We start from the raw sequence: 25,659 nt of genomic DNA, 5'->3' as shown, positions 1-25,659 counted from the left end.
ACTTGCAGAATAAAAGTTTAAAAGCTGGCAGGCTGCAGATTTCCTTTAACAGTTACTTCCACACAAAGGAATTCAAAGGAATAAAAAGAATGAGGGCCAGGCGTGGTAGTACAAACCTGTAATCCCAGCACTCCAGGAGGCTGAGGCAGGAGAATCAAGTTGAAGCCTTGGCTGGGCAACTTAGTGACTTCCTGAGACCCTGTCTCAAAATTAAAATTTTTAAAAGGATGTAGCTCAGTGTAAAGCCCCTGGGTTCAATCTCTGTCACCATGCAAGAGAATAAAGAGTAGCTGAGAGTACTGACCCTAAATCTTAAGTATCCCACCAGTCATTTCACAGTGTTTTTAAGTGGAGCAGTGGCTCTAACACACAGCCTTGGCATGTCGTAGGCTGGCCATGTGGGGCATGTCAGCTCACTGTGTGACAGTTGTACAATGACGTCACCTAAACATGGCTTTGTCAGAGCACGTCCCTGTGAGGAAGTGACACAGGACACAGCTGTCTGCAGAAGGCTCTTTGAAAGACAGGGACTCAGGGTCTGATGGGATCACTTGTGCATGAAAGGCATCCAGAAAACGATTAAAGATTATAACGACCGATTCTCCCCAAAGCCGATCGGCACATTGGGCCATAAAACCGCGAGGAGGCGCTGGGGCCAGGCTGTCTTCAAGTCTGGAGATGTCTGGGAAGAGTTTGAGGATGGTGACTTCGGAGCCTCCCATTCCAAGAAGCCAAGCATTGGTGTTTTCAAAGAAAAGAAGAAAAAAGATTCTCCGTTTCAGTAAGATTTTAGATTCATATTTTTACTACACATCAACCTTATTTTATTAAACATAAATAAACATAGACCTTACATGTTCCACAGCTGCTCTTCCCTAAAATACCTGAACTTAAGAAAAAGTCCACGTCATCCTTGTGGTAGTCAGCCTTCCACCACTGTGACAAAATAACAGAGGCAATCAACTTACAAGGAAGAAGGGTTTATTTGGCTCACAGTTTCCGTCCATGGTCGCCTGGCCCAGGCCCAAAGCATCATGGTAGGAACATGTGACAGAGGAGGCCCCTTCACTGCATGGCAGTCATGAAGTAGAGGAAGAGAGAACAGACGCCGGGTTCTAACATCTCCTTCAAAGTCATCCATTCCTACACAGAAACAGCTGCAGAGGGTGGTTTCAGAAAAGATCAGAATGTACGGTACAGCAGCACTTTGCTGCTAGGTTTTAAAAGCCTTCTGCCAGCTGGTGTGGTGTCACACACCATAATCACAGGGCTCTGGGCAGCCCAGGCACGAGGGCCACAAGTTTGAGTCCAGCCTGGGCAACTTAGTGAGACCTGTCTAAATAAAGAAACACACAAACAAACAAGGGCTGGGGAAGAAGCTCAGTGCAAAGGCCTTGGGTTCAATCCGCACTACTGCTGGAAGCTTCCGCCACATCTGGTCTGGCACCGGAAAAGCCTCTCCATGCTGCTGATGTGGGGGGGCATGTCATTACCATTCTTGTCAGCAAGGGGACCAACAGAAGCCATTTCAGAGGGCATGGGAAAGGTCCGCTTTCCTAACAGTGTCCGTGTTGACGTTCCAGGCTTCCAGAGTCGGGACTCCTAGGTGCCAGCCACCCGGGCAGGGAAAACAAGAGCGTGCCTGCTGCTGTCTCTCTCAAGTCTGACTCCGAACCGTCAGCTGTGCCCGCATCTAAGCAGTACTACTTGAAACAGTCAAGATACCTTCCAGGTGAGCAGAGAAAACAAAATGTTTACTGTCAGCCAGAAGATAGATAGGTCAGGCCAGACCCCTCGGGAACTCCAGGAAAGAGCACAAAGTGGCACAGAATGTATAATTGCAGGGCTCTTTGGTGGGTATATCTGCTGCCAAGGACTTTCTGGACCCCTTACCTCTACCACTAGAAGTCTTTAAAACACGCAGAGCTGGGTGTTGTGGCACATGCCTGTGATTCTAGCACTCTGGGAGGCAGAAGCAGGAGGGTTTCAAGTTCAAGGCAACCCTGGACAACTTAGGAAGTTAGCAAGACCCTGTCTCAAAACAAAAAATGTAGGTCAGTGTGAAGGCCCTGGGTCCAATCCCTACCACTGGAAGAAAAAAAATGGAAGGGAGGGAGGGAGGGAGGAGAAAGAAATGGATGTGTCTGGTGGTGGAACCAACAGGACTTGCTGACAGATGAAACTCGGTGCCGGCCCAGAGGGGAAGGAACCGGTGCAGGGGCTGGGTTTTGACATGGCAGCGGGGTGAAGGTTTTGCGAGGACAGCAGTGCGGAGTGGAGGATGAGGGAAGCCCACCAGACAGCCGGCTGACCTCTGCAGTAGACAGCTGGGTGTATGAGCTGGAGCGGAGGGAAGACCTAGACACAGTCAGGCGTTTATGATGCACCTGCCCCTCGCATTTTGTCCTCTAAACCCAAGTACAAAGAAAATTGTAAAATTTAACCTGATCTAAAAGGGAATCAGTTTTTAAAGAGATGCACCTAGTCCACCTTTGCTTTGTGTTTCCGTGGACGCAGCCAGTCACAGCTTTCTAAACAGGGGCTAGGCAGCTGGGTCCACCGGAAGAAGATTTATCTCTCCCACGTCAATCTCCCGAAGTGGGCGGGTCCTCAGTTCCCAGAAGCTGGTTTGCAGAGGAGATGGAGGAAGGGTTGGGACTGGATTGCTAGCAGGAGATTGATACATAGCATGTTTTTCTCTGTACCTTTTAGGCAACCACATACATTTCAGTTCTAGGGATCCCATCGGGACCCATTGTTACTGTTAGTCAATGGGAGAGAAAGAGAACGACGCTGATACAAAGGTTTAGAAATGAATGAAACAGACAATAGAAGGCACAGTGGGTGCATAGGTTTAGCCACGGTGCCGAGTGAGTTACAGTCACTGTCTGCAGAGAAAGTGAAGGCTTCGGGGTGGACCGTCGTGCTAGGAAGGGAGGAGGAGGCCACCGCAGGAACAGTGAGGTTGAAGAGACTGCGATGAGGTCTTCAAGGACACAGCAAAACCTCACCACCCTGAGCGTGTGAAGATCTAAGCAAGTTAGCTAATGTTTGTTTGTTTTGTTGTAAGCAGATTATGGAGGCTCTGTGGCCCCAGACTGAGAATGAGGATGGGCCTAGAAAATGAGGGCAAGGAGAAGGAACAGGGAGCCTTCCGGGGAAGAAGGAAGGTGGGGAAGCCAGGAGTGGCAGTGTCCAGAAGCCAGAAGGGGCGTTTACTCGGGAGGGCAGCTGGGTAGGAAGGGACAGAAATATTAGGCTGGACAGTAGAGGCCTCACTGGCGACCTGCAGTAGTTTCAGTCTGGAATGCTGAAGGGAGGTCCGGGTGGGAGAGAGAGGCTACAAAGTTATGAGAGGTGAGGAATTAGAGTGAAAATGTGGACAACTCTTTGGGGCAGTGTGATAGGACATGGAACCCCTGGGGGGATTGGGGGTGCTTCCCTAATAATAGAAGGGCGCCCTCTGGTGGTAGAAACGACTACTGTGACTCATTGGCAAAGGATAAACGGTTCCAAACCACCACTTTTCATGGTTCTTCCTAATGTGGCTTTCAGGAACACATTTCAGGGTGTCTGAGACCTGTCCCATCATTTCGTCTTTCACTAGAAAGACATAAGGGATTCTGCAGTCACCCGGGAGCAGAGTATGGCTATAATTGAGACTTAGATAGTACACTCACCATGTACCCACTTCCCTAGACAAATGGGATCATTGTGTACTGCAGTCATGTACTAATTCCGATTTTAAACATTAAAAGAAAAAGGAAGTAGACTCAAAATGACAAAGGATTGCTTGAAACCTAAAATGAGGCTGTTACCCTGCTGACACTCTTTGATGGAAGTTGCCTCCCCATCCAGAACTAGCTGAGATTCGAAGCTAGAATTGAGCCCGGTTCCGTCACTTGAACAGATATTTATTGAGCACTTAGTGTGAAGCAGCAGGCATGCAGGAGTTAGAGCCCCGAATAAGGAGCAACCCTTGGTACTTGTGTAGGACGTGTTGCTATTTTTATAGTTGGATATCTTCAGGTACAAGAAAGAGTAATATCACTGGGGACTTCTTTTTCACCTCAAAGCGAAGTGGTAAAGGTCTTATTCCAACTGTCAGGATTAGGAGAGCTCTAGAAATGTACCCTAAATTGCAGGGCAGCATGACATGACACTGCAAGGACCGGTACCCGTGTGAGATTGGCCTTCAGCGAAGGAGACACAGCGCGTGGTTACTGACAGCTCCTGGCTGGCTGGGAACTGGGAGTGGGATTTGAAGGTTCTGTTTTCTGTTACCTGCAGTGGAACTGCAGTCATCTCAGCTCCCTTGGGAGCCTCAGGTGCTTAATTAGCCCACAGTAGCTGCAAACAGGGCACTGCTTTCGGATCTCCCAGGGCTGCCCTCTTGCCTCAACCCTAGGCCTGCAGCGAGGACTCTCAGTGTGAGCTGAGGGCACCCAGGCACCAGGGCCAGCTACAGCGCACTCCATAGCACACCTGACCCCTGGTCGGAGGACCCTTCTCCCTTCCTGTCACCACTCCCCTCCTCTCTCCACCCCACCTACCCAGTGAGTGGCCACTGCTGTTTCTGTGTTCGCCTCCCCTGTTCCATTTTCCATTTCTTTTTTCTTTTTCTTTTTTGGCGGTACCGGGGATTGAACTTAGGACCTTATGCTTTGAGAGGCAGGCGTAGTACCACTGAGCTAAATCCCAGGCCCCCATTTTCCAATCCTAAGCTGACACACACAATCCTCAGTGACCTGACCCCTCCTTCCTCTGCAGCCTCGTGTCGTCCCGCTCTGCTGTGCCAGCTGCACCCAGGCCCGCGTCCCTGGTCCTCTGTCTCCACCCCAGGTCTGGGACCCACTGTTGCCTCTCCCAAGAACACACCTTCCCACCCTCACTGTGATTCACAGCTCAGCTTAAAATCGCTATTTGCTTAAGGATTCTGCTGCTTTGGACATTTACCTTCTCCTAAACAATGTGCACACTGCTGATTATTTTCTTAATTATAACTAAAAATGTCTCCCTTCTCATTAGATTGCAAAAGCCAAAAGAGTAGAAACTGGCTCATTTACTTATTTTTTATCACTTTTTCTCCAATGCCACATGCACTGCCTGGCACACAGTAGGTGGTCGGTAAATATTTGTTAAATGACTTTTTAAAATCTCCTGTAATGTGAAAGACTATCGTCAGATAATGATGTGTATCATTATAATATCAAATGATGATAATGAGTATGTATGTTAATTTCTGCCCCTGCATAATGGTCCAATAAAAGCTCACATGGTAATAAATAATTTCTATAATAAAACTGTTCCAAATAAAATTGAAATCTTTATCTTACGTCCTTACATTAAACCAATTATCTTCAATAGTGCATCTATTTTATTTAGGAAAAAAAAAATTGAGGGATTTGGCCAAGGCAGTAGTTTTCCCCCTACCTTGTACTTTCTTTTTGAGTAAAAAATTTTTAATGTGAGTACTCAGCCCGACTGCATCTTCCTTATTTGTTAGATAACTGCCTGCTATAGGTCTGTTTGTGGGTGTTTTATTAGAAGGCAAAATCCATACAGAGTTATACCCTATGAGAAAGGGAAATTTTTTTAAAAGGGAAAAAAGAGAGAAATTAACCAGGAGTGTTTGAGTGCGACTATAATCCCAGCTACTTGGGAGACTGAGGTGGGAGATTTATGAGTTCAAGGCCAGCCTACGCAACTTAGTGAGACACCCCCGTCTCAAAATAAAAAATCTAAAGTAAGAATAAAAAGAATTGGCAAGGAGGGAATAAAAATGAGACAGAAAGAAGGGAGGGAATTATTCAGTGCTTCCTTAGAGACTTGGTGATGGGTCACAGTTGAAGCTCACAGTTCCTAGTTCTGAAACTATATTATTACTTATTACTGTGTGAGATGGTATCCAGAAGGCTGGGGATAAGAGCAGTGAAGAGTTCGCTCACAGTCAAGGAATCGAGATTTAGATCAGACTGCTTTGTTAAGAGGGACAGTGGGCAAGTTTCTGAGAGAGAAATCTTGCCATCGGGGTGGGGGACTGGGGTCTTCATAAGGGGTGAAAGGCGTGGGAAGGGGTCTGAGGCAAATGCAGACATCTGGGAAATGCATCTCCAGGGCATGTGGCTCCTGGATAACCTTTCAGGAACAGCCACATGTGACCAAGGTTGTCGGTCACTGTGGCCCTGCAGAAAGCCCCTCCCACTGGGGACAGACTGACTTCTGCCGCACTAGGTCTTGGTCAGTGCTGCTGTGTTTCTTATGTCTGCTTCGTCAGCAATGGCAGGGTTGCCATTGCTGCTGAGGGTTTGAACCCTTTCATTGTCCACGGATAATCACTTCATAAATGTGAAACCTTCGTAAGGGATTCCATTTGCAAAAAGCAAAAGCTCATCCTTCCTGGAACAGCTCTAACTTTCTAAATCAATGGCAGCCTCGGAGATGGCATCTCCACCGGCTGATGAAGGCACCATGCATAAGACTTCAAGGCTTGACTGAAGACCTCAGTCAAGGAGTCTTCAAATCTCTTTCAGAAGGTTAAAACAACCCCTTTGACCATTGGTACCAAGGCCCCACACTGATTTGACATTTCACAGATTTCAGAAAACCAGAAATGATTCAAACTGTCCTCTTTTTCAAGAGCATTTCCAAGACTACTGTTCCAGTTCCTCAGTGATAAACTGTAGGCTTTCCTTGGTCTCGTACACCAGAGGTCACCAGCTCTAGGGCCATGGGCCAGTACTGGTCCTCTTTGGAACCGGGTCACACAGCAGGAGGTGAGCAGCTGGATAGCAGGCAAAGCTGTATTTCTGGTCCTTCCCCATCACTCCCATCACTGCCTGAGCTTCCCATCTGATCAGCCACAGCACTGGATTCTCATAGGAAGGAAAATCCTACTGTGAATGTGCATAGGAGCACAAACCCTACTGTGAATGCACATAGGCACACAAACCCTACTGTGAATGTGCATAAGAGGATTCTAGGTTGCAGGCTCCTTGTGAGAAAGAATCATATCCCTAAACCACCCTCACCCAGGTCCGTGGAAACACTGGCCTCCACAAAACATGGCCCTGGTGCCTAAAAAAAAACCCACTAGAGACCACAGTTGTATAACATAAGCATCCCAGATGGCTCTTTACAGGTCTGCTTTGGAGCTTTTTGGATTTCCCTGAGTTCCAGATCACACTTCTGTCTTCCCTGTTATGCCAGCTGCTCACCAAGGTCTGGCTGAAAGTGTACATTTGAAGGGAGTGACAAGGAACTTCCAGTTCTTTTGAAGAAAAATTTTTGTGCCTTCCCAGTTTTTACAAGACGAATAGGAACCGTGTCAAATGTTTACAATTACTTACATTATAGAGAGTGCAGTCTGTTTATAAAGTGCATTGTCAGCAATTCCAGGTTTGTGCTGAGGATTTAGGATCTTGTTAGGGTTTGGTTTTAACCAAGTATTTGCTACCTTTAAACCTAAATTTATCTCTAGTCTCCTGTCCACAGTATGTCTAGCTTCATTTGGATATATTCCCTTTTTCCTTCCAGTTTGTGATCACACACAAACCTTTGAAATGACTGCTTTGTTCTTCCAAGGTGTAAATCCCAAGCATGTGTCCCTCAGAGCCAACGGAAAGGACATAAACTCATATGCTTGGAATAATCAGCTGTTTCCTAAGTCACTGGGACCCACAGGAGCAGAACTTGCTTTCAAGAGGAATAACGCAGGTAACACAAGAATATATTTAAAATATCAATCCTGCTTGCCTTCTATAGGCGTTTCCTTTTAAATATTCTAACTACCTTCCTCCAGCAGAGGTATGTGTGCCCCAGGAGGGGGACCCACAAGTTACAAAGATCAGACTTGAGCACATAGTTCTAAAGGAATCATTCACCAGATCCTCACCTTCCATCCAAATTCTCTCCTTGACAGATCTCCTTATAAAATAGCAAAGTGTTCCTTAATCCTCCTATGTCACAAGAGGAAAGAAGGCTTCTTGCTGGTTAAGATGATGTGTTTCCTCCCAAAATGTAAGAATATCTGGGGTGCCAAGCACAGGGACTGTTACACTGCAGTCAGTGTTGAGAAAGTAAGTGATCCTTGAAGACTGCAGAAAATCCTGTCTAAGGCAGGAGGTTTTCAGTTCTTAGCTTCCAGGAGATTGAAGGAGTCGTTAGCTCATGGGATTAAAGATCATTTTTATGAGATCACTGTATGATTTCAGAGATACTCTGCATCTCTGAAGAGTACAAAGAATAGACTGGCAAAGCTATAACAAAACACCTTTCATTCCCAGAAACTTATCTGTGTTAGCCAAGTTTCTCAGTGGTTCTATCTATTGGGAGCGGGGGGGGAGGCGTTTATAAGAAAATTTACTTTTCATGTTTAGTAATCAAAATCTGTAATACCCATCTTTTCCCTTTAATTATATATAATGAATCATTCTAATTATAACTTAATCCAGAAAAAAGTAATATGGTTACAGAAATTTAAAACTTTAAAAAATTCATACATATTTTTGAGTGATCAATTTAAAGACTTCTAAGCCTAAAGTTATATTTGAATAAAATTTGGAAGCTAAGATATGAATGAAAATATAATTTTAAGGGTAAAAGCAGAGGGTTAATGGTAGAGCACTTGCCTGGATATACAAAGCCCTGGGTTCTATTCCTAGCATTACAAAAATATATGATTTAGGAGGAGAAGAGAATTCATGTGAAATTTCCAAATGTGAATGGATATATTTTTACATAAGTATTGGTGGGCATAAAATCACATGGTATTTAGATTCCCTTGGTTATATTGAAAGATAAAATGGTTTTATTTTTTAAGTGTTTATAATTTCTTTATTCCAGAAATAACATTATTTGCAACTGTTAACTTACGCTGAAAAACTTTAGATATCAATGTAAAAGTGTGTGACGAGATACCGAGATGCCATCTCTTAAAAATGTGGGTGACGGCTGGGCGTGATGGTGCACACCTATAAGCTCAGCACTCTGGGAGGCTGAAGATTGCAGGCTGGGCAGTTTAGCAACTCAGTGATACCCTGTCTCAAAATAAAAAATAAAAAGGGCCTGGAGATGTAGCTCAGTGGGAAGGCCCTGGGTTCAGTCCCCATTTGCCATACACACAAAAGAAGTGGTATTGGATTTCTAAAGTTTGACAATTGTGGTTCTAGCAAGTATGCAGCCTAGGGAGGTGTCCTGATGTGACATCAACACACTTGCACTTTTTACAAGTTTTTCACACTCTGTAAATACTTAATTTACCCATTTAATAGAGCTAAAACGCAGCCTTGTAATTCACTTATTCTCCTGTTATTTAAAAACAGTATTCATAGAACCAGGCAGTTATACAAACCAGTTCAGATGACAACATACAGCTTTGCACCTTGGGGGACACACAATTGGCACCAAGAAAGCTGTGATACACACTGGAACATTTTCTCTTAAGAGTTATTTCATGAATCATCTAATTCATTTGTTCTCTGCTTTTTCTGTAACATTCTCCTTACTATTCATTCTTTCTTTCCATCTGCCTTCTCTTTAGAAGAAAGCATAATAAAACCAATTGAAAAACTATCATGCAATGAAAGTTTCCCCGAAATATTAAAGGACCCACAAGGTAATTTCTGCGTTTGCTGAATGAGCACATTGTTCTTTGACTCTTGTCTAGTTTTCTGCTCAACTTTTGCCCCTGACCCTGTCCTACAGGGCCAAGGTTACCTGCTTCTAGAAGTCAGGTCAGGGCTGGGAGAAAGAAGTGTTCCATGTCCCCATGAGCCTCCTGCTACAGCAGTTGGGCTCCGGATACTGTTTCCCTTTCAAAAAGCTCTACACTTCTCGTCTTAAATTTATGTTGGCAACCTTCAGAAATTAGGCTAATAATTCTGTTGAAAGGAATGAAAAGAGTGTTTTCTAACTCTGTGAGCAGTATTCCTGGGATTTTTTTAAATTCTGAAACTCATTTTTTAAGCAAAAACAATCATTTAAAAGAAAAAGGAGATCGTCTATTTCCCAGGGGATTAATGTCACCGGTTTCCACAATGCCAACCACTGGCTCCAGCCTAAAACTCTGCAGCTCACAGGTGCTTGGGATAATTCGCCAAGATAGCTTAAGAAGACTTGGTTTTCTCTTCATTCTTTTTCCTCGCCTCTCCTTCTGGCAGTATTGGACACACACCTGCTCAGCGCCAGGCTTTTCGTGTCGGCCACATCCCTGCTTTGTCACTCACTAGATTTGGGATTCTGGATGAGTTGTTTACCAGGTTCTCCATCTGTAAGACGGAGGAAATAATATTTGCTTGAATATTGTCATACAATTATGCCCAAGATTCTCCTTATGCAGTAGGCCCTGCTATTAGATGCGGTTGTGACTTTGACCTTCCTTCCCAAAAGTCTTTTTGAAATAAAAGACTGGCTACTGATTCAGACCGAGTAAGAGCTGTAAGAAAAGGGTTCATTTAGGCAGTTGTACTTGTGTAAAATTCAATAGGGTAAGAACTTCAGGGCGAGATCCTTCAGGGTCTGGAAAGTTCATTGCTACTCTCCAATGTTTGTAGCTTCAAGAGCAAACATTTGTTCAGAGCCTGCTGTGGCCAGGCCTGGGGACAGCAGGGGCACAGAGCTTAGTATCCAGACATATGGACAGAGGACCCTTCAGTTTTAGCTGCCTGGGGACCAGTTCTTTGGGCCGCCAGAGCCCCATCACCCTTCTTAGCCATCTGTGTCTCTCCCTGCACAGCGAGGCTGCTTAGCGCATCCTGCTCTGGCTTTGCCCACTGTCCTTGTCCTTGTCCTTGTCCTGCCTCTTGGTGCAGAGCTCCCGGCATCACCCTGGTGGCCTCCCCTGGGCGGTGCCAAGCTCTGACTCTCTCAGCCTCCTGTGCTACTTCTTTTTCCATGCTGCAAGCCTTTGCAGCTCCACCCTGCAAGCCTGCTCTGCCTCCATCCAGCTCTCTCTTCATCTCTCCTCCCCTGTTGCTTCCCTCAATGCGGATGCTCCTTGGGGGTCCATTCCAGGTCTCTGAACTTTGTAGTCCCCAAAGCCCAGACCCCAGAACCCCCAGGCCCTGAACATTCACATCTCCAAACCAGCCTCCTCAGCCTCCCCAATGTGAACAGCCTCAGGACACCAAGTCTTTCCCAAAAACCTGCTTCTCCTCCTACTCTGCTCCTCTGAGTCACCTAAGCCACAAAGTGGGGGTTTTCCATGCCTTTCCTTCCGTAGCACCCCAGCCCCGTCAGCCCACCAGGTTCCTGTGCCTCTATCCCTCTGTTGACCCTCGTCCTCTGTCATCTCACCCCAGTAGGGACCCCTTTCCCCACCTTAGGTTCCCCCCTTCTGGCCACCAGACTGACTGATCGATCGATAATAGTGGTGTGGATGGTAGTGGGGATGCTGAGAGCTGATGTGATTCTACGCCTGGGCTTTGCTTCCTAGTACTTGATCCCTACAACAAGCCTGGGAGAGGAAACCCACTTGTAACAGGTTTGGAAAATGAAGAAAGGCACAAAGAATGCTTCAGGGATCAGGGGTGCCTGGCAGGGAACACCCGGATGTGAAGACCTAGCATAACCATGGAAACTGAGGCAGACCACTATCCTCACAGAAGCTCAGTGTGTATAATGATAATGGGCTCCTGAGAGGGTTGTTCTAGGGGCTGGGTGGGGGCAACTGTGCCGAGCATAGCATAGCCTAGATAGAGCATAGCAGGTGCTCAAAAAATAGTACACAGAATCAGATTAGTCTTCAGAGTTATTCTATGGCACTCACAAATATCTGCCTTCTGACTGAAACTTTATGACCCATCACTAGGAAATCTTGGAAGTTACACTGCTTACAATCAGTCGGGATATATCCCTTCCATTCTCAAAAAACAAGTTGGGTCAGCTGGCCAGATGATCCACTTAGCGCCTCTTGGTGCAACGGCTTCAGGTAAGAACAGCTTCAGATACAGTTTTCGAGATTTCTGAACTGAGGTGTTTTTTTTCCTCTTAAATCAAGATGGTCACTTTTGAGTAAAGACTTTTCAATTAGTCTCACTTCATTAACAGAGTTCTGTTTTTGTCCAAATATCCTCTTTTTCTTCCAAAAATATGGCTTGCAAGTCTAATAATTAAAAGAAGAGCTTCCTGCAGTGAAATGTGACCCTTGGCCAGGCTCCGTGCGATTATGTCATGTTGTCCTCACAGCCGTCCCTCTGTGTCACTCCCTCCTTTACGAATGAGGAAATTGACTGGGATGAGGAAACTGACTCAGTGACTAAGGTCACACAGCCCTGCGGCTGGGTAGAAAGTGGCTGGTGCACTCCCAGAGAGTGTGCTTTGCTCTCCCACAAGATGTGAGAAGGGCATTTTTGGAACTTTCTGCCCGGCACCAGGCCCAGAGTGAAAACCTAGTAAGGATGGGGATGGCCTGGCCGTGGGTTTCTGTGAGTTGATCTGCAGGTCCCCTGCTGTTGCAGATGACAGGACTTCCTTCCCTCCGCTGCCTGGCTCTTGTGATGCAAAGTCTCTGCACCCTCTGAGGGGCGTGTGACAGGCATGTGCCTGACACTGAGGGTGAGGATTCCATACCAAGCCTCCCAGATTTGACTGTGAATGAGCTCTAAATCATTATAGTCTAAAATGTAGGATCTTATGGCAGCACCTAAAATAAACATGAAGCAGATGACTGGAAGTTTGGCAAAGATGGCAAGTTGTCCTTTAATTTACAGGTTGACCTCCACTCTATTCTCACAACCTATGCTAACTGGGATCTTACAGTAAACTACTGATTAGAGTTGCCAGTCTTTAAAGTGTACATGATTGCAGCTAAAAATGTAAAAAACAAAAGTCACTGGACACTATAATTTTTTGTTACCATAGTAAACTGCTTAAATGGCATTTGGTTGCCTTATCAGTACAAAGGATCATTCCACTATTTTTCTGCTGAAACAAAATATACCTGTATAAATAAACATTTTATAAACAGCAGTGGTTTTTAGAAAGCCTTAACTATTTTAAACTAGCCTTACAATGACTCATTCACCATGTCTTAGCAGCAACTTTTAATATAAAAACAGAACATCCTAGTTTGAAAGAGTTTATTAACTGGATACCTGGTCTTAGAAATTGAGTGTCAGTCTTCTAAAGAGGCATTTTTTAACATACTGAAGGCCTTTATATATTAATTATTCCACCAGGTTAGCATGCAAATTCCTGTTTTCATTTTTTTTAAGTGAATGCTTTCTCATAACTTTTCATCTCTTCATTTACTCTGCCTAACAGATTTTCCTACAGGTGGTGATAGGAGGAAAGGTTTAAAAAAAAAAAAGAAGTAACTATTTACCACAAGTCTCAAGGGGTCCACGCAGATTCTTAGGAAAGCATTGTTTACCAAGAGTTGTGTCTTCCATCTACCCGCCTGGGCGACAGTTTCCCACGAGAAAATAAACCCAGGTCGTTACTGTATTTACTCAGCTATTATCTCTCCTCCCAGAGTGTCTTCCTCCTCACCCTAAAGTTTCAAGAAGAAACAGTCCAGCAGACAGTCGTCCCTTCCTGTGCAATCTCCCCTGCAGACTTCCTAGTGGCTTCTCCTACCCTCATTGAAAGTAACAGAACAGTGAGGAGTGATTCTCTCATCCACGGCCACCCACAGACTCGCGAGGCCACCCCTGCACCCTGACACCCTCAGTCTTCCCCTTGGCTCTATTACCGAAGTGCTCCTGTACCCATTTACAAATGTTTCCTGTCTTGCTAAAAGTCAGATCGTGGCTGGCTTTCGATGGCACACGCCTGTAATCCCAGCACTCGGGGAGGCTGAGGCAAGAGGACTGTAAACTCAAGTCCAGCCTGAACAATTTAGTGACTTAGTGAGACCCCGTTTCAAAAATATTTAAAAAGGTGAAGGCTGTGGCTGAGTGCAAAGGCCCTGGGCTCCATCCCCAGTACCGCAGTAAATTGTTACATCATGACATGGATAAAATCTGTCAGTACAGGCCAACTCCTTTCCTTTCACATTTTCTATGAGAAGTTAAAAGCCCGGATGGGACAAATGCAGAGTTTAAAATAAGCAGCACAAGCATCACAGGCCGCCTGCCCTGCTGTGGGAAGTGGCGGGAGGCTCAAGGTGGCTGGGCCTTGAGGTCAGCTAGCCATCGGGCTCCTCACCAAAAGACCTTTTCATTTCTAGAAAGGAAACCCTAAATCTCAACGCCACCACCTTGCTGCCAAGATGGGCCCCTCCTCCAGGAAGGTGGCCGGACGCCACTTCTTTTAGGACATGCCTTAGGCTGTGTCACGACGGGAAGTGAACTTCTCTTTTTGCTACTTTCCAGGCCCCTCACTTCTTACCCAGAGCCTCTTCCATTAGCTTAAGACCGAGCTCCCTTTTCCCCTCCCGGAATGAGCTGCTCTCGTCTCCTCTGTCCCTCCCTGTCCATGTTTCTCACTCCTCCCGTGGCGCATGTGGCCGGTGCCGCCGTGTGTGCGGTCCTGTCTCGTACCCACTGGTCAGCTAAAGGCTGTTCCGGAGAGCCTGGTGCCATGCTTGGCACTTCTAGAGGCACTGGGCCTGCCTTTTCTTAGGAAGCTTTTTGGTGGACAAAAAGCAACATGGCCAGGTGACCGACCAGACTGCACCACGGGTTGGACCTGGGCAGTCTGTGCGCCCAAGGTGCTGTGAGCCGAAGGTGCTCACCAGGGCCGTGCGCTCATGAAGCTCCCCTGCGCTCTGCTGGGGGAAGCCGCGCCAGGAACATAATACAGCCCGAGTCAGCGTACAGGTGGGTTCGTTTCAGTATGGACACAGTATGCTCCACGAACGACGCCCCTACCCCACTGATAGATGTTTGAGTCCCAAGCGGCGGGAAGGCGCATCCCTGGGAGGGACAGCCAGAGAGGGGGCTCCTCGTCTGAAGGGAGGAAGGGGTGGGGAGAGACAAAAGACATCAGAGCCCTCTGTAAAATGATTTACTTCTTTGTCATTTGAGATGTCGACGCAGCTTTAGCTTATCAGTTATATAACAAAAATTTAAAAGTTTTTGCAAAATTATTTAGCAATAAAATATATGAATAAGGCTTATAATTAAAAGTTTGGCATCCACAAACAGGTTACCATTTAAGGGGGTTGTTTTATCACCCGTAAGTATTCTAATATAAAATGAAGTTTCTTGCCAAGCAGTGCCACACACCTGTAATCCCAGCTGCTGAGAAGCCTGAGGGAAGAGGGTCACAAGTTCTAGGCTAGCCAGGGAAATGTGGCTACACACAGTCTTCAAAAAAATTCTTAATTCTAGAAAGTATACTTTGATTTTCAAAAGGAAATTAGAGCTCCATATGCGTAGCTCCATGAGGCTAGTTTTATAGGATTCATAATTCCAAATACAGTTTCCATAGAGATACTGTGTCTGAATATTGCTTAGCTGTGGTATTATCGTCTGACCCTGTGGATGTCACTCATTGACTTTAAACCAAGTATCTCTCTTGGTCATCTTACAAAGTGCTGCCTATCTTAATGCAAAGCAATGGAAATATCAGCAACAGCAGAATGAAAATTCAGAAAGAATGGCTCACTCAACAGTATGCGGTACACAAGAAACATGTTTAACACACAAAAAAATTCATAGCCTAAAAATCAAAGGCTGAAAAACAATATTCCATGCAATGGGAACCCCAAAACAAGCAAGAGTAACTATCCTATTCTCAAAGAGAATTTCAAGCCAAAGCAGATCAAAAGACACGAAGGACATTACATATTGGTTAACAGAGCTATTCAACAATTATAAACAATACCAATTATAAACATGTACACATCAAACCATGGTGCACCCACCTTTATAAAACAAACTAATAGACATAAAATGATCAGATAAACATCAATACAATTATAGTAGGGGATCTCAACACCCCACTATCACGAACAGACAAAGCAACTAAACAAAAAGAAGCATCAGAGTTGAAACAAACCTTTGAACAAATTAACTTAATAAATATAGACACAGTGTTCCAACAACATACAGAATACATATTCTTTTCAGCTGCACATGGTACTTTCTCCAAAATAGACCACATGCTAGTTAATAAAACATGTCTAAGTAAATGCAAAAGAATCAAAATTTTACCGTAGATATTATCAGATCACAGTGCAATGAAACTAGAAATCAATACCAAAAAAACCCACAGAAACAAAAACATTTGGAAATGAAATAATACACTTGAATAATCAATGGGTCACAGAGAAAATTCAGGAATAAGATAGTTCCTAGAATTAAATGATAATGCCACTACAACATACCAAACCTGTGGGACACAATGAAAGCAGTCCTATGAGGGAAGTTTATAGCTGTGAATGCCCACATAGGAAAAATAGGACAGACACAAGTAAATAACCTAATGATGCACCTCATAGGTCTTAGAGGGGCTGGGGATTTAGCTCAGTGGCACCGCGCCTGCCTTGCAAGTGCAAGATCCTGAGTTTGATCCCTGATACCGAAAAAAAAAAGTCTTAGAAAAACAAAAACAGTCCAAACCCAGAACTTATGTAAGGAAGGAAATTATAAAGATGAGAGCAAAAATAAATAAGATGGAGACTTAAAAAAAGAATCATTAAATCAGAGTGCTGGTTCTTTGAAAGAATAAACAAAACAGACAAACCCTTAGCCAGTCTTGTCAAAACAAAGGAAATAAAAGACACAAATTAATGCAATTAGAAATGAAAAAGGTTTCAGACTGAAAAAGTAAAAAAGAAATGCAAAAGGTAAAAGCACAATGGATGCTGCCAAAATCCAGAAAATTTTTACCAACTACAGTGGCACCTCAGTTCACAAATTTGCCAAAATTGCCAAAATTTTGTTTCTGTTTGCAAATTCTACATCAAGTGACAAATGCGATCGCAGCCATTTTTCGTGCACAAATACAAATGTGGCCATCTTTTCCAAAATTGTGGAACAAATTAAGTTTGTGAACCGAGGTACCACTGTACTTCAAAAACATATATTCCATACAATTGGAAAACTCAGAAGAAATGGAGAGATTCCTATATAGAAATGAATCGCCAAAAGTGAACCAAAAAAGACCTAAAAATCTTTAACACTCCAGTAACATGCAATGAAATTGAAGCAGTAATTAAAAAAAAAATACCACAATAGGCTGAGGCAGGATGGCCAGTTTGAGGCCAGCCTGGGCAATGTAGTTACTAGTGAGACTCGAGTGTCTCAAAACAAAAAATTTAAAAAGGGCAGGATGTAGCTCAGTGTAAGGCGCTAGGTTCAATCCCAGCACCGCAAAAACAAACACATGCAGAAATGATAATAAAAAAAGAACTCAAAGACCACTGAATTAATCTATTTATGATAAATTCAAATTCCCCTCATAAAATGAGAGGATGAATTCGTTTATTTTTGGTAATCAAATAAGTAAAATTCTAATTTCTGATTCTGATTTCTTTCAGAGTACATCTGGAGCACAAAGCCTGGTCGGGGACAGTTTTTGGGGCCCGCGTACAGCCCGACCACAAAACACCTCCCCATGGTGAGGGGCGCCCAGCCGGTGCCCTCGGTGCATGGGAGGACCGACTGGGCAGCCAAGTACGGAGGGCACCGGTAGGGCCAGGCCTGCAGAGGGAGCTGGGCCTCTGGCCCCGGCCCCGGCCGTGGCCATGTCCGTGTCCGTGTCCACCGAGTTCCTGAAGGGACCCGCAGAGGTGGGCAGCTCCGAGCACGGAGCGCCTCCTGTTTTCTTTCTTTCCTCGAAGCAAAAGGCATTTTCACAGCACTGTGGCCCGCAGTGCTGATACATGGGTAGGACTTTACAAAGTATTGAATAAACTATTTGCCAAAGTATCGAGTATCGGATCGACGAGTTAATAGACAGTAGGAACAATAAGAAGAAAGTGAGCGTGGAGAGCGTTTGGTTTCCACTCCTCCCGCCCTGCCCTAGGCTGTTAATGTTTCCTCCTGTGCAGTGACTGGCCGCCGGCTGTCTTCTGTCTGTTTCCATAGCCGCAGAGGCCGCTGTGGGCTGCAGCTCCGCTCCCCGACTCGGCACTGCCAGAGAGACTGTCGCTGACATTCGTTTTTCTACTTTAAAACTATAGCATCAGTGGCAACTCCGGTCTGGAGAAGATCATCTTTCTTGGAAATAAATTTATTTGTAACATAGACAGGAACAAAATGACACCACCACATTTTAGGCGGCTGTGAATCCGCGGTGACTGTCAAACCAGTGGCTGAACGGCTGCCTGCTGAGCAGTCCCGCGGGTAGCGAAGTTCTGGAGCCTGAGTTGGACGCTGGCTCACCGCACTCTGAAAATACTTTGTATCCGCGTTCCCGCCACTCACCAAGTGATAAAGTCCACGTGTGCCAGCTGCACCCCAAAGCAAACCCTGCCGCTGGGGGCTCCGACCTTCACTTCTGCTCCCGGGGCACAGGCCCTGGGCTGCCATAGCAGTGGGTTTTAAAAATTTTTAGTACACCTTGTTTCTTAGTTTGACTCCTACATTAGTATTTAAAATAGAGATTTGGGACAAAGGACTATTCTATCTTTATGGACTGGGCCTTATTTAATACTGTATGGTCTTTTAAAAGAATAGTAATGTTAACTGTGATACTTTTATGCATTTTATGACTTAGAAACAAATGCTAACGTGATCGATATCATCTTATGGCTGTTATCCACAGGCACACCGTAAAATAATTCTACGACATTTCCTGTGCACGGCAGATTCAGCTGTTCAGAGGTCACATGTTGAAAATCTAAAGAGTAATTTATCCTCACAGGTACAGGTTACAAGTATTTGTACAGTTTTAATGTCTCAAAGCTTCTATTTCTTTTGTTTCTGAGGAAAAACTGTGAATATTTAAATAAATATGGCTAACTAATGTGTTTTCTTTACATTTTACAATTTTTTATCCTGAAGCCTGTTGTTTTAACTAGTGGACTTTTTTTGGGGGGGGGGGCTGTTTTGAGTTTACAGAGATATTCATCAAAATGTACAGAGAGAGCTGAGTGTGGTGACACACACCTGTAATCCTAGCACTGGGGAGGCTGAGGCAGGAGGATTGCCACAAATTTAAGGCCAGTCTGGGCTACATAGTGAGACCCTGTCCCAAAAAACCAACAAAAAAAATAGTACCGAGAGTTCTCATACAGCATCCCTCATCCTGATTTTCCCTATTATCAACATCTTGCATTACTAGGGTGCATGTGTTACACTGATGAGCCAATATCGATACAATGTTAGAGTCCATATTTTCCATTATAACGACTCCAGTGCACCATTACAGTGTCATGTAGGGTATTTTCACTGCACTAAAAACCCCTGTACTCTACCAGTTCATCCCTCCCTGCCTTACCCTGAACCTCTGGCAACCACTGATTTATTTATTGTCTCTCATAATTCTTTCCATAATTTCATATGGGTGGAATCATGCGGTATGTAACCTTTTCACGATGGCTTCTTTCACTTAGCAATATGCATTTAACGTTCCTCCATGTCTTTTTGAGCTTGCTAGCTCATTTTTAACACTGAATGGTATTTCGCTATGCAATGTTACCCACCCACCTGCTGAAGGACGTCTTGGTTGCTTCCAAATTGGGGCATTTGAATAAAGCTGCTATGAACACTTACGTGCATGTTTTTGTGTGGGCATCGGTTTTCAGCTTACTTGGGGAAATGCTAAGGAGCACGATTGCTGGATTGTATGGGAGAAGTGTGTTTGGTTTGTGAGAAACTGCACACTGTCCTCCAGGGTGGCTGTACCAGTTTGTCTTCCCATCGGCAGTGAGAGCTCCTGTTGCTCTGCACCCTCACCAGCATTCGGGGCATGGGTGTTTCAGACTGGGGCCATTTTACCAGACATGTGGGGGTCCCCAGATGTTGGCTTTGTTTGCAGTTCTCTAACGACTGGATGCATGGCATCTCTGCATGTGCTCACTGGCCACTTTGTGTCTTCTTTGATTAAGCTTCTGCCCAGCCTTTTTTCCATTTTTAAGGTGGGTGGTTTTTTTTTCTGTTGATTGAGTTTTAACCACTTGGTACATTTTGGATAACAGCCATTTTTTCAGATATGTCTTTCACCAGTGTTCTAAGGGCTGTGTCTGGTCTTTATTCTCTTGACAGTGTTTTGCAGAGCAGAAGTTTTAATTTGAATGAATTTCAACTTCAGGGGTAGAACTTCTGATGTTCTATCTAAAACATCTTTACCAAACGTAGGTCACCTATTATTTTTTCCTGTCATCATGTAGAATTTTTATAGTTTTATATTTTTCACTTATCTGAATGGATCTGCAATCCATTTTAAGTTGATTTTTGTAAACGGTGTAAGTTCTGTGTCTTCATTTCCATTTTTCAGGTCAACGTCCATTGTTTGGATACCATTTATTTAAAAGGCTATCCTTTCTCCACTGAACTGGCTTGCTCCTCTGTAGAGATCAGCTGACTGTATTTATGTGGGTCAATCTCTGAGCTCTTCATTCTGTTCTCCTGGTCAAGTTAGTCATCTGTTCTCACTCCTACCACACTATCTTGATTATTGTAGCTCATGTCAGTCCTCCAACTTTGTTTCTCTCCATCAGTATTGGACTGGCTATTACAGGTTTTTCACCTCTCCTTATAAACTCCAGAATCAGCTTGTCAAGCTGGGTGTCATGGCGCATGCCTGTAATCCCAGCACTCTGGGAGGCTGAAGCAGGAAGACCATAGGTTTAAGCCCAGCTGGGCAATTTAGCAACTTAGCAAGAGCCTCTCTCAAAAAGTAAAAGGGCTTGGAATGTAGCTCAGTGGTAGAGTGCCCTGGGTTCCATCCTCAGTACTGAAAAAACTCAGTTTGTCAATATCCAGAACATAATTTACTGTGGTACTGATTGGATTTGTGCTGAATCTTGATGAAGTTGGGGAGAACTTCCTATACATGTACACAGAATTTCTCTGCATTGATTTAGGTCTTCTTTGATGGTTTTCATTAGTTTGATAGTTTTCTTTATATAGATCTTTTATATATTTTGTTAGATTTATACCTAAGTGTTGGCTTTTTGGGGTGAGGGAGGTTAGTACTAATGTAAATGGCACTGCATTTGTAATTTCAAATTTCAGTGATTCATTGCTAGAATATAAGAGAACAATTGGTCCTTTCTCTGCACTTTTTTTTTGAGACAGGGTCTCGCTATGCAGTTCAGGGTGGCCCAGAACTCCCCATGTAGCCTGTGCTGGCCTCGAATTTGTGGTGATCCTCTCATCTCAGCCTCCCACGTGCTAGGATTACAGGTGTGTACCACTATGCCCAGCTTCATCTTCTATCTTAATGATTGCTATTATTTATTAGTTACAGCAGTTTCTTGGTTGACTCTTTGATACTTTCTACAGATGGTCAAGTCATCTACAAACAAAAATAATATTATTTGTTCCTTCTTGATCAGCACACATTCATTCATTCACTCATTTATTGCAGTGCTGGGGATTGAACCTAGGCTTTGCATATGCTTGGCAAGTACTCTACCATTGAGCTATAGCCCCATCGCTTTTTAAAAATTTTGTTACATTGCTCAAGTTGGCCTGAAACTTCTTCTGCCTCAGCCTCACAAGCAGCTGGGATTACAGGCATGTGCTGCAGCATCCAGCTTCCCTTTCTTGTCTTGAGGCATTAGCTAGGACTTCCAGTATGATGCTAACCAGGACTGGTGATTTGGCCCTGATATTAGTGAGAAAATACCTAATTTCTCCCCGTTAACTAAGATGTTAGCTGGAGGGCTTTATCCAGTTGAGAATGTGTCCCTGTATTCCCAGTTTTCTGGGAGGTTTTGTTATGAATGGGGGTGGAATTCTGTCAGATCATTTTTCTGCATCTACTGATGTGATGATGTGATTTTTCACACCTGCTGATGTGTTAGATTATATTAACTTTCAAAAGTGGACCAAGCTTTAGGTACTGCCAAAAATCCCACTTGGTCATATAATGTATACACTGTGAAATTTGATTTGCTGGCATTTTGTTGATTTTTCATCCACATTTCTATATACTGAGACAGAGAATATGTGCCTTATGTTAATCGGTGAACTGATGACACCACATAAAGGGTATGTGGGAGCTCATTAAAATTATTGTGGATTTCATTAGATTCAAAAATTTCCAAGATACAATGTTAAAGCACACACATACAAAAATAAATAAGGCAAAGATTTATCATAAGTACTGAAAATACATGACCATGATCAAAGAGGAAGAATTTTCTGAAAATAGATCTAGACACCTAAAATAAATACATAAATACTTGAATGTATAACACAGTAAATGAAGAACAACCAATATACACAGCACATACAACTGGAACCTGTAAGGAAAGGACTCACATCCTTCTCTGACACATGTAACACTCACAAAAAATTCTCAACTGTGAAAATACAAAACCACATTTTAAAAATTATGCAATAAAACCAAAGTATAACAATTACATTTATTCACTTAAAAATTTGATAATAGCTGGGCATGGTGGCACACGTCTTTAAACCCGGCACTCTGGAAGGCTGAGGCAGGAAGATGGAGCCCAGCTTGGGCAACTTAGCAAGACACTGACTCAAAAAACAAGCAAGCAATCAAATAAAGACTTGATTAAACTATTTGGCAAACATTTACATAAGTGCCTGCTACTAAGTATAGTGCATATAGTAGTACCAAAAGGGCCGTTTTTCTGTCCTCACAGAATATATCCTAGAGACAGATATTAAACACACACAAATGAAAACTGTGCTTGCAAATTCTGATGGGTGCTATTAAGAAAGTAAACAAGTTGTTACAAAGACAGTTGAGGAGGAATATAAATGTAGTGAGAGGCCACTACATGGTTTAAAATATTCTTAAAATACAGTATGTCTCTGCCGCCAAGGTACAGAAGGAAATATAGGACTAAAAGCATAAAAATAGGGAGCCCTCCTGGATTTTCTTCCTTCCTCCCTCTGTTGTTTTTCTCTTTCCCCTCCTTCCCTTCCTTCCTCTCTTCCTCCTTTCTTCCATTTTTGGGTGTTACTAGGGATTGAACCCAGGGCCTTCACACTGAGCTACACCTCCAGGCCTTTTGTACTTTGCACACATTTCAGAGAAGCTTAAGTGCTGGTCCCAGCTTGCCCTAGGAGGTCAAACCACCATTGAACCCAGCCAAAGGTCACACCTGGATCTACCCACAGGCAGGCAGCCCTCCACTGTGCAATTCTCAGGAGCAGGTCGCTGGTCCTGCCCATCCCCCGCAACACCTCTCCCTCACCTGGAGTCCAGCCTGCAGCCCCACCCCGCTGCAGACCCAGAGAGCAGCACGGCCCAGCCAGGAAAGATACCCTGCCCTGCCTGACCAGGGCCATCCCAGTACCCAGCTCTACCTCCCAACGCCCAGCAAGAGCAAGGATTTCAAAGTTTCTGATTGTTCTCCTCCATGATTTATCTTTAATTCAGTGCAATCAGAATAGGAATTCCAAGTATAGTTTTTAAATTAAATGTTAATTCCGCATTTATCTGGAAAAGTAACCATCGAGAAAAATCCGGCCAGGCCTGGTGATGCAGGCCTGTAATCCCAGCATTCTGGGAGGCTGAGGCAGGAGGACTGCAAGTCCAAGTCCAGCCTGGGCAACTTAGCAATTTAGGGAGACCCTGTCTCAAAATAAAAAACAAAAATTGGATTGGGATGCAGCTCAGTGCAAAGGGACTGAGTTCAATTCCCAGAATTGGGGGTGGGAGGAGAAAATCTGAAGTGTAACAATGGCAGGCTTGACTTACTAAATATCAACGTATGGTACAAAGTTACACTGAGTAATTAGATAACGTGTTTGGCATACATCATGCGTAGGCACACTATGGTCAATGAGCCAAAGCTGCTCTATTGCTCCTGTGTGCGTGTGTGTGTGTGTGTGTGTACTCTACTGTCCCTGGCTGGTTTTCATATTTTTGGTGGTTGAAAAAAAAACAAAATAAGATTGCTATTTCAAAATATGAGGAACTTATATGAAATTCACATTTTTGGCCAGGCTTATTCATTTATCTACTGATTATGGCTGCTTTCACTCTACTATGGCAGAGCCGGGACAGAGAACATGGCTTGCAAAGCCTAAAATGTTCACTGTCTGGCCCTTTATAAAAAAAATTTGCAGACTTCTAGATTAATTTATCAAAGATAAAAAGTCTAATTACACAATATTAGCAAAGTAAGGGGAACAAAATCATTCAACCACCATTGATGGGAGTACAAATTGATACAACCAGTCTTTAGGAGTCTCTCTCTCCTCTCTCCTCTCCCCTCTCCCCTCTCTCTCTCTCTCTCTCTCTCTCTCTCTCTCTCTCTCTCTCTCTCTCTCCTCTCTCTCCTCTCTCTGTGTGCTGGAGATAGGCATTGTGCATGCTATGCAAGCACTCTACCACTGAGCTACATCCCCAGTCCAATTTCACAATGGTAAGTGTTCCTATGCTCTTCATCAGCTTTTAGGAAAGTAACTAAAGATTATGTGTCTTCCAGGATTTAAAAAGTACAGCATCCTTGTGACAGAAAAAGGCTTTAAACAAGAGATATTTCCATCAGTAGGGCAAAAGTAAACTAAATAGATCCGTATCATTAAAAAGCTATTAAGAAGAATTAGGTATATTTGTATGACCAGGTAAGGGCATTGTCAACGATGAGTGTTGTCAAAAGAAAGGTGATGCTGAGTACAAAGTGAATACTGTATGTGATCAGAGCTCCCGGGTCTCAGGCCTTTGGACCCGGACTCCACCACACCACTGGTCTTCTTTATTCTCCTGCTCACAGATGGGTGAAGGGACTTCTTGGCTTCTATAACTGGAGACATTAATATGTGAAAAAAATGTGTGTTGAAGAATCAATGAAGGGAGTGTGAGCAGCAGAGAAAGAGCCTGAGATTTGGTGTCCTGACACTGGAATATAATGGCATTAGGAGGAGAAAAAGGAGGAAAGTGGATCCCCGAGACCCAGAAAGGATCTGAAGCAAGAATTGAAGTCCACAGGGAGAACAAAGATAGAGACTTCAACAAAAAGGAGGGAGATAGCAGGCACTCTCCCAGAGCCCGGTCTCATGGCATGGGAAGAGCAGATCAAAGCTGCAGATGCACAGTGACTACTGGTTACCCCAGAGGCCTCCACAGAGAAATGCACCAGTGGAATGGAGCAGTGGATACAGTGGACTGCAGTGGCTGGAGAGTTATTCAGGTTCCACTGCCCTTGCCCAAGTGAGGGCAACTGGCCAGCAGCCATCTTGGAGAGGGGCCAACTGAGCTTGGAACTCAGAACAGCAGTAGGACAGCTCCATCTAGTAGCTCCTGGTGTCACAGTGAGGGTGCTGAGTTCCAGTCGACAGGAGGTCAGGGAGCAGAGTTCAAGTCGGCAGAGAGCTGAGCTCAAGTCAGCAGGAGGTACACGGACTGTTGCAGGCTCATCAAATCAGTTTCAGCCTCATAGCCAGAAACCAGTCTGAACTTCAGTGGAAATAAAGGTCCAGGTTTGCTGGGATTGTCCACTACTCCACCATAAAGCTATGGCTGGCTTGCTGGGATTAATCAATTTGGATCTGGACTCTGCTCATGTTGTCTACCAGTGACAGCAAAAACATACCTTCAGTTGGACTTTTTTTATTTTCTCTTTTTTTCTCTCTCTCTTTTCTAGTTTTGTTTTGTTCGTTTTTAATGAGTGCA

General features: G+C 44.2%; 1 protein-coding gene across 8 annotated transcripts in view; it reads left to right on the top strand.

Annotated features, from left to right (window-relative positions):
* Positions 1 to 18,858, top strand: part of Mak (male germ cell associated kinase) — a 47,946-nt gene extending 29,088 nt beyond the window's left edge. For 4 of the 8 annotated variants that reach the window (XM_087181765.1, XM_087181768.1, XM_087181767.1 and 1 more), the window contains 6 exons: positions 612 to 781; positions 1,584 to 1,732; positions 7,537 to 7,716; positions 9,542 to 9,616; positions 11,810 to 11,929; positions 17,429 to 18,858. In XM_087181765.1, coding sequence (XP_087037891.1) covers positions 612 to 781; positions 1,584 to 1,732; positions 7,537 to 7,716; positions 9,542 to 9,616; positions 11,810 to 11,929; positions 17,429 to 17,583 — 849 coding nt within the window. In that variant the 3' untranslated portion in view covers positions 17,584 to 18,858. Of the gene's footprint in view, positions 1 to 611; positions 782 to 1,583; positions 1,733 to 4,770; positions 5,986 to 7,536; positions 7,717 to 9,541; positions 9,617 to 11,809; positions 11,930 to 17,428 lie in introns of those variants that run through there. The other 4 variants (XM_021260661.1, XM_021260663.1, XM_087181769.1 and 1 more) reach the window with 4 other exon arrangements.
* Positions 18,859 to 25,659: the final 6,801 nt, after the last annotated feature.

The sequence above is a fragment of the Heterocephalus glaber genome, unplaced genomic scaffold, assembly GCF_053883595.1.
Source record: "Heterocephalus glaber isolate CG9 unplaced genomic scaffold, H.glaber_assembly_v1.0 deba00001472, whole genome shotgun sequence".
Classification (NCBI taxonomy): Eukaryota; Metazoa; Chordata; class Mammalia; order Rodentia; family Bathyergidae; genus Heterocephalus; species Heterocephalus glaber.
Note: the sequence above shows the minus strand (reverse complement) of the source record. Positions and strands in the feature narration are given on the sequence as shown.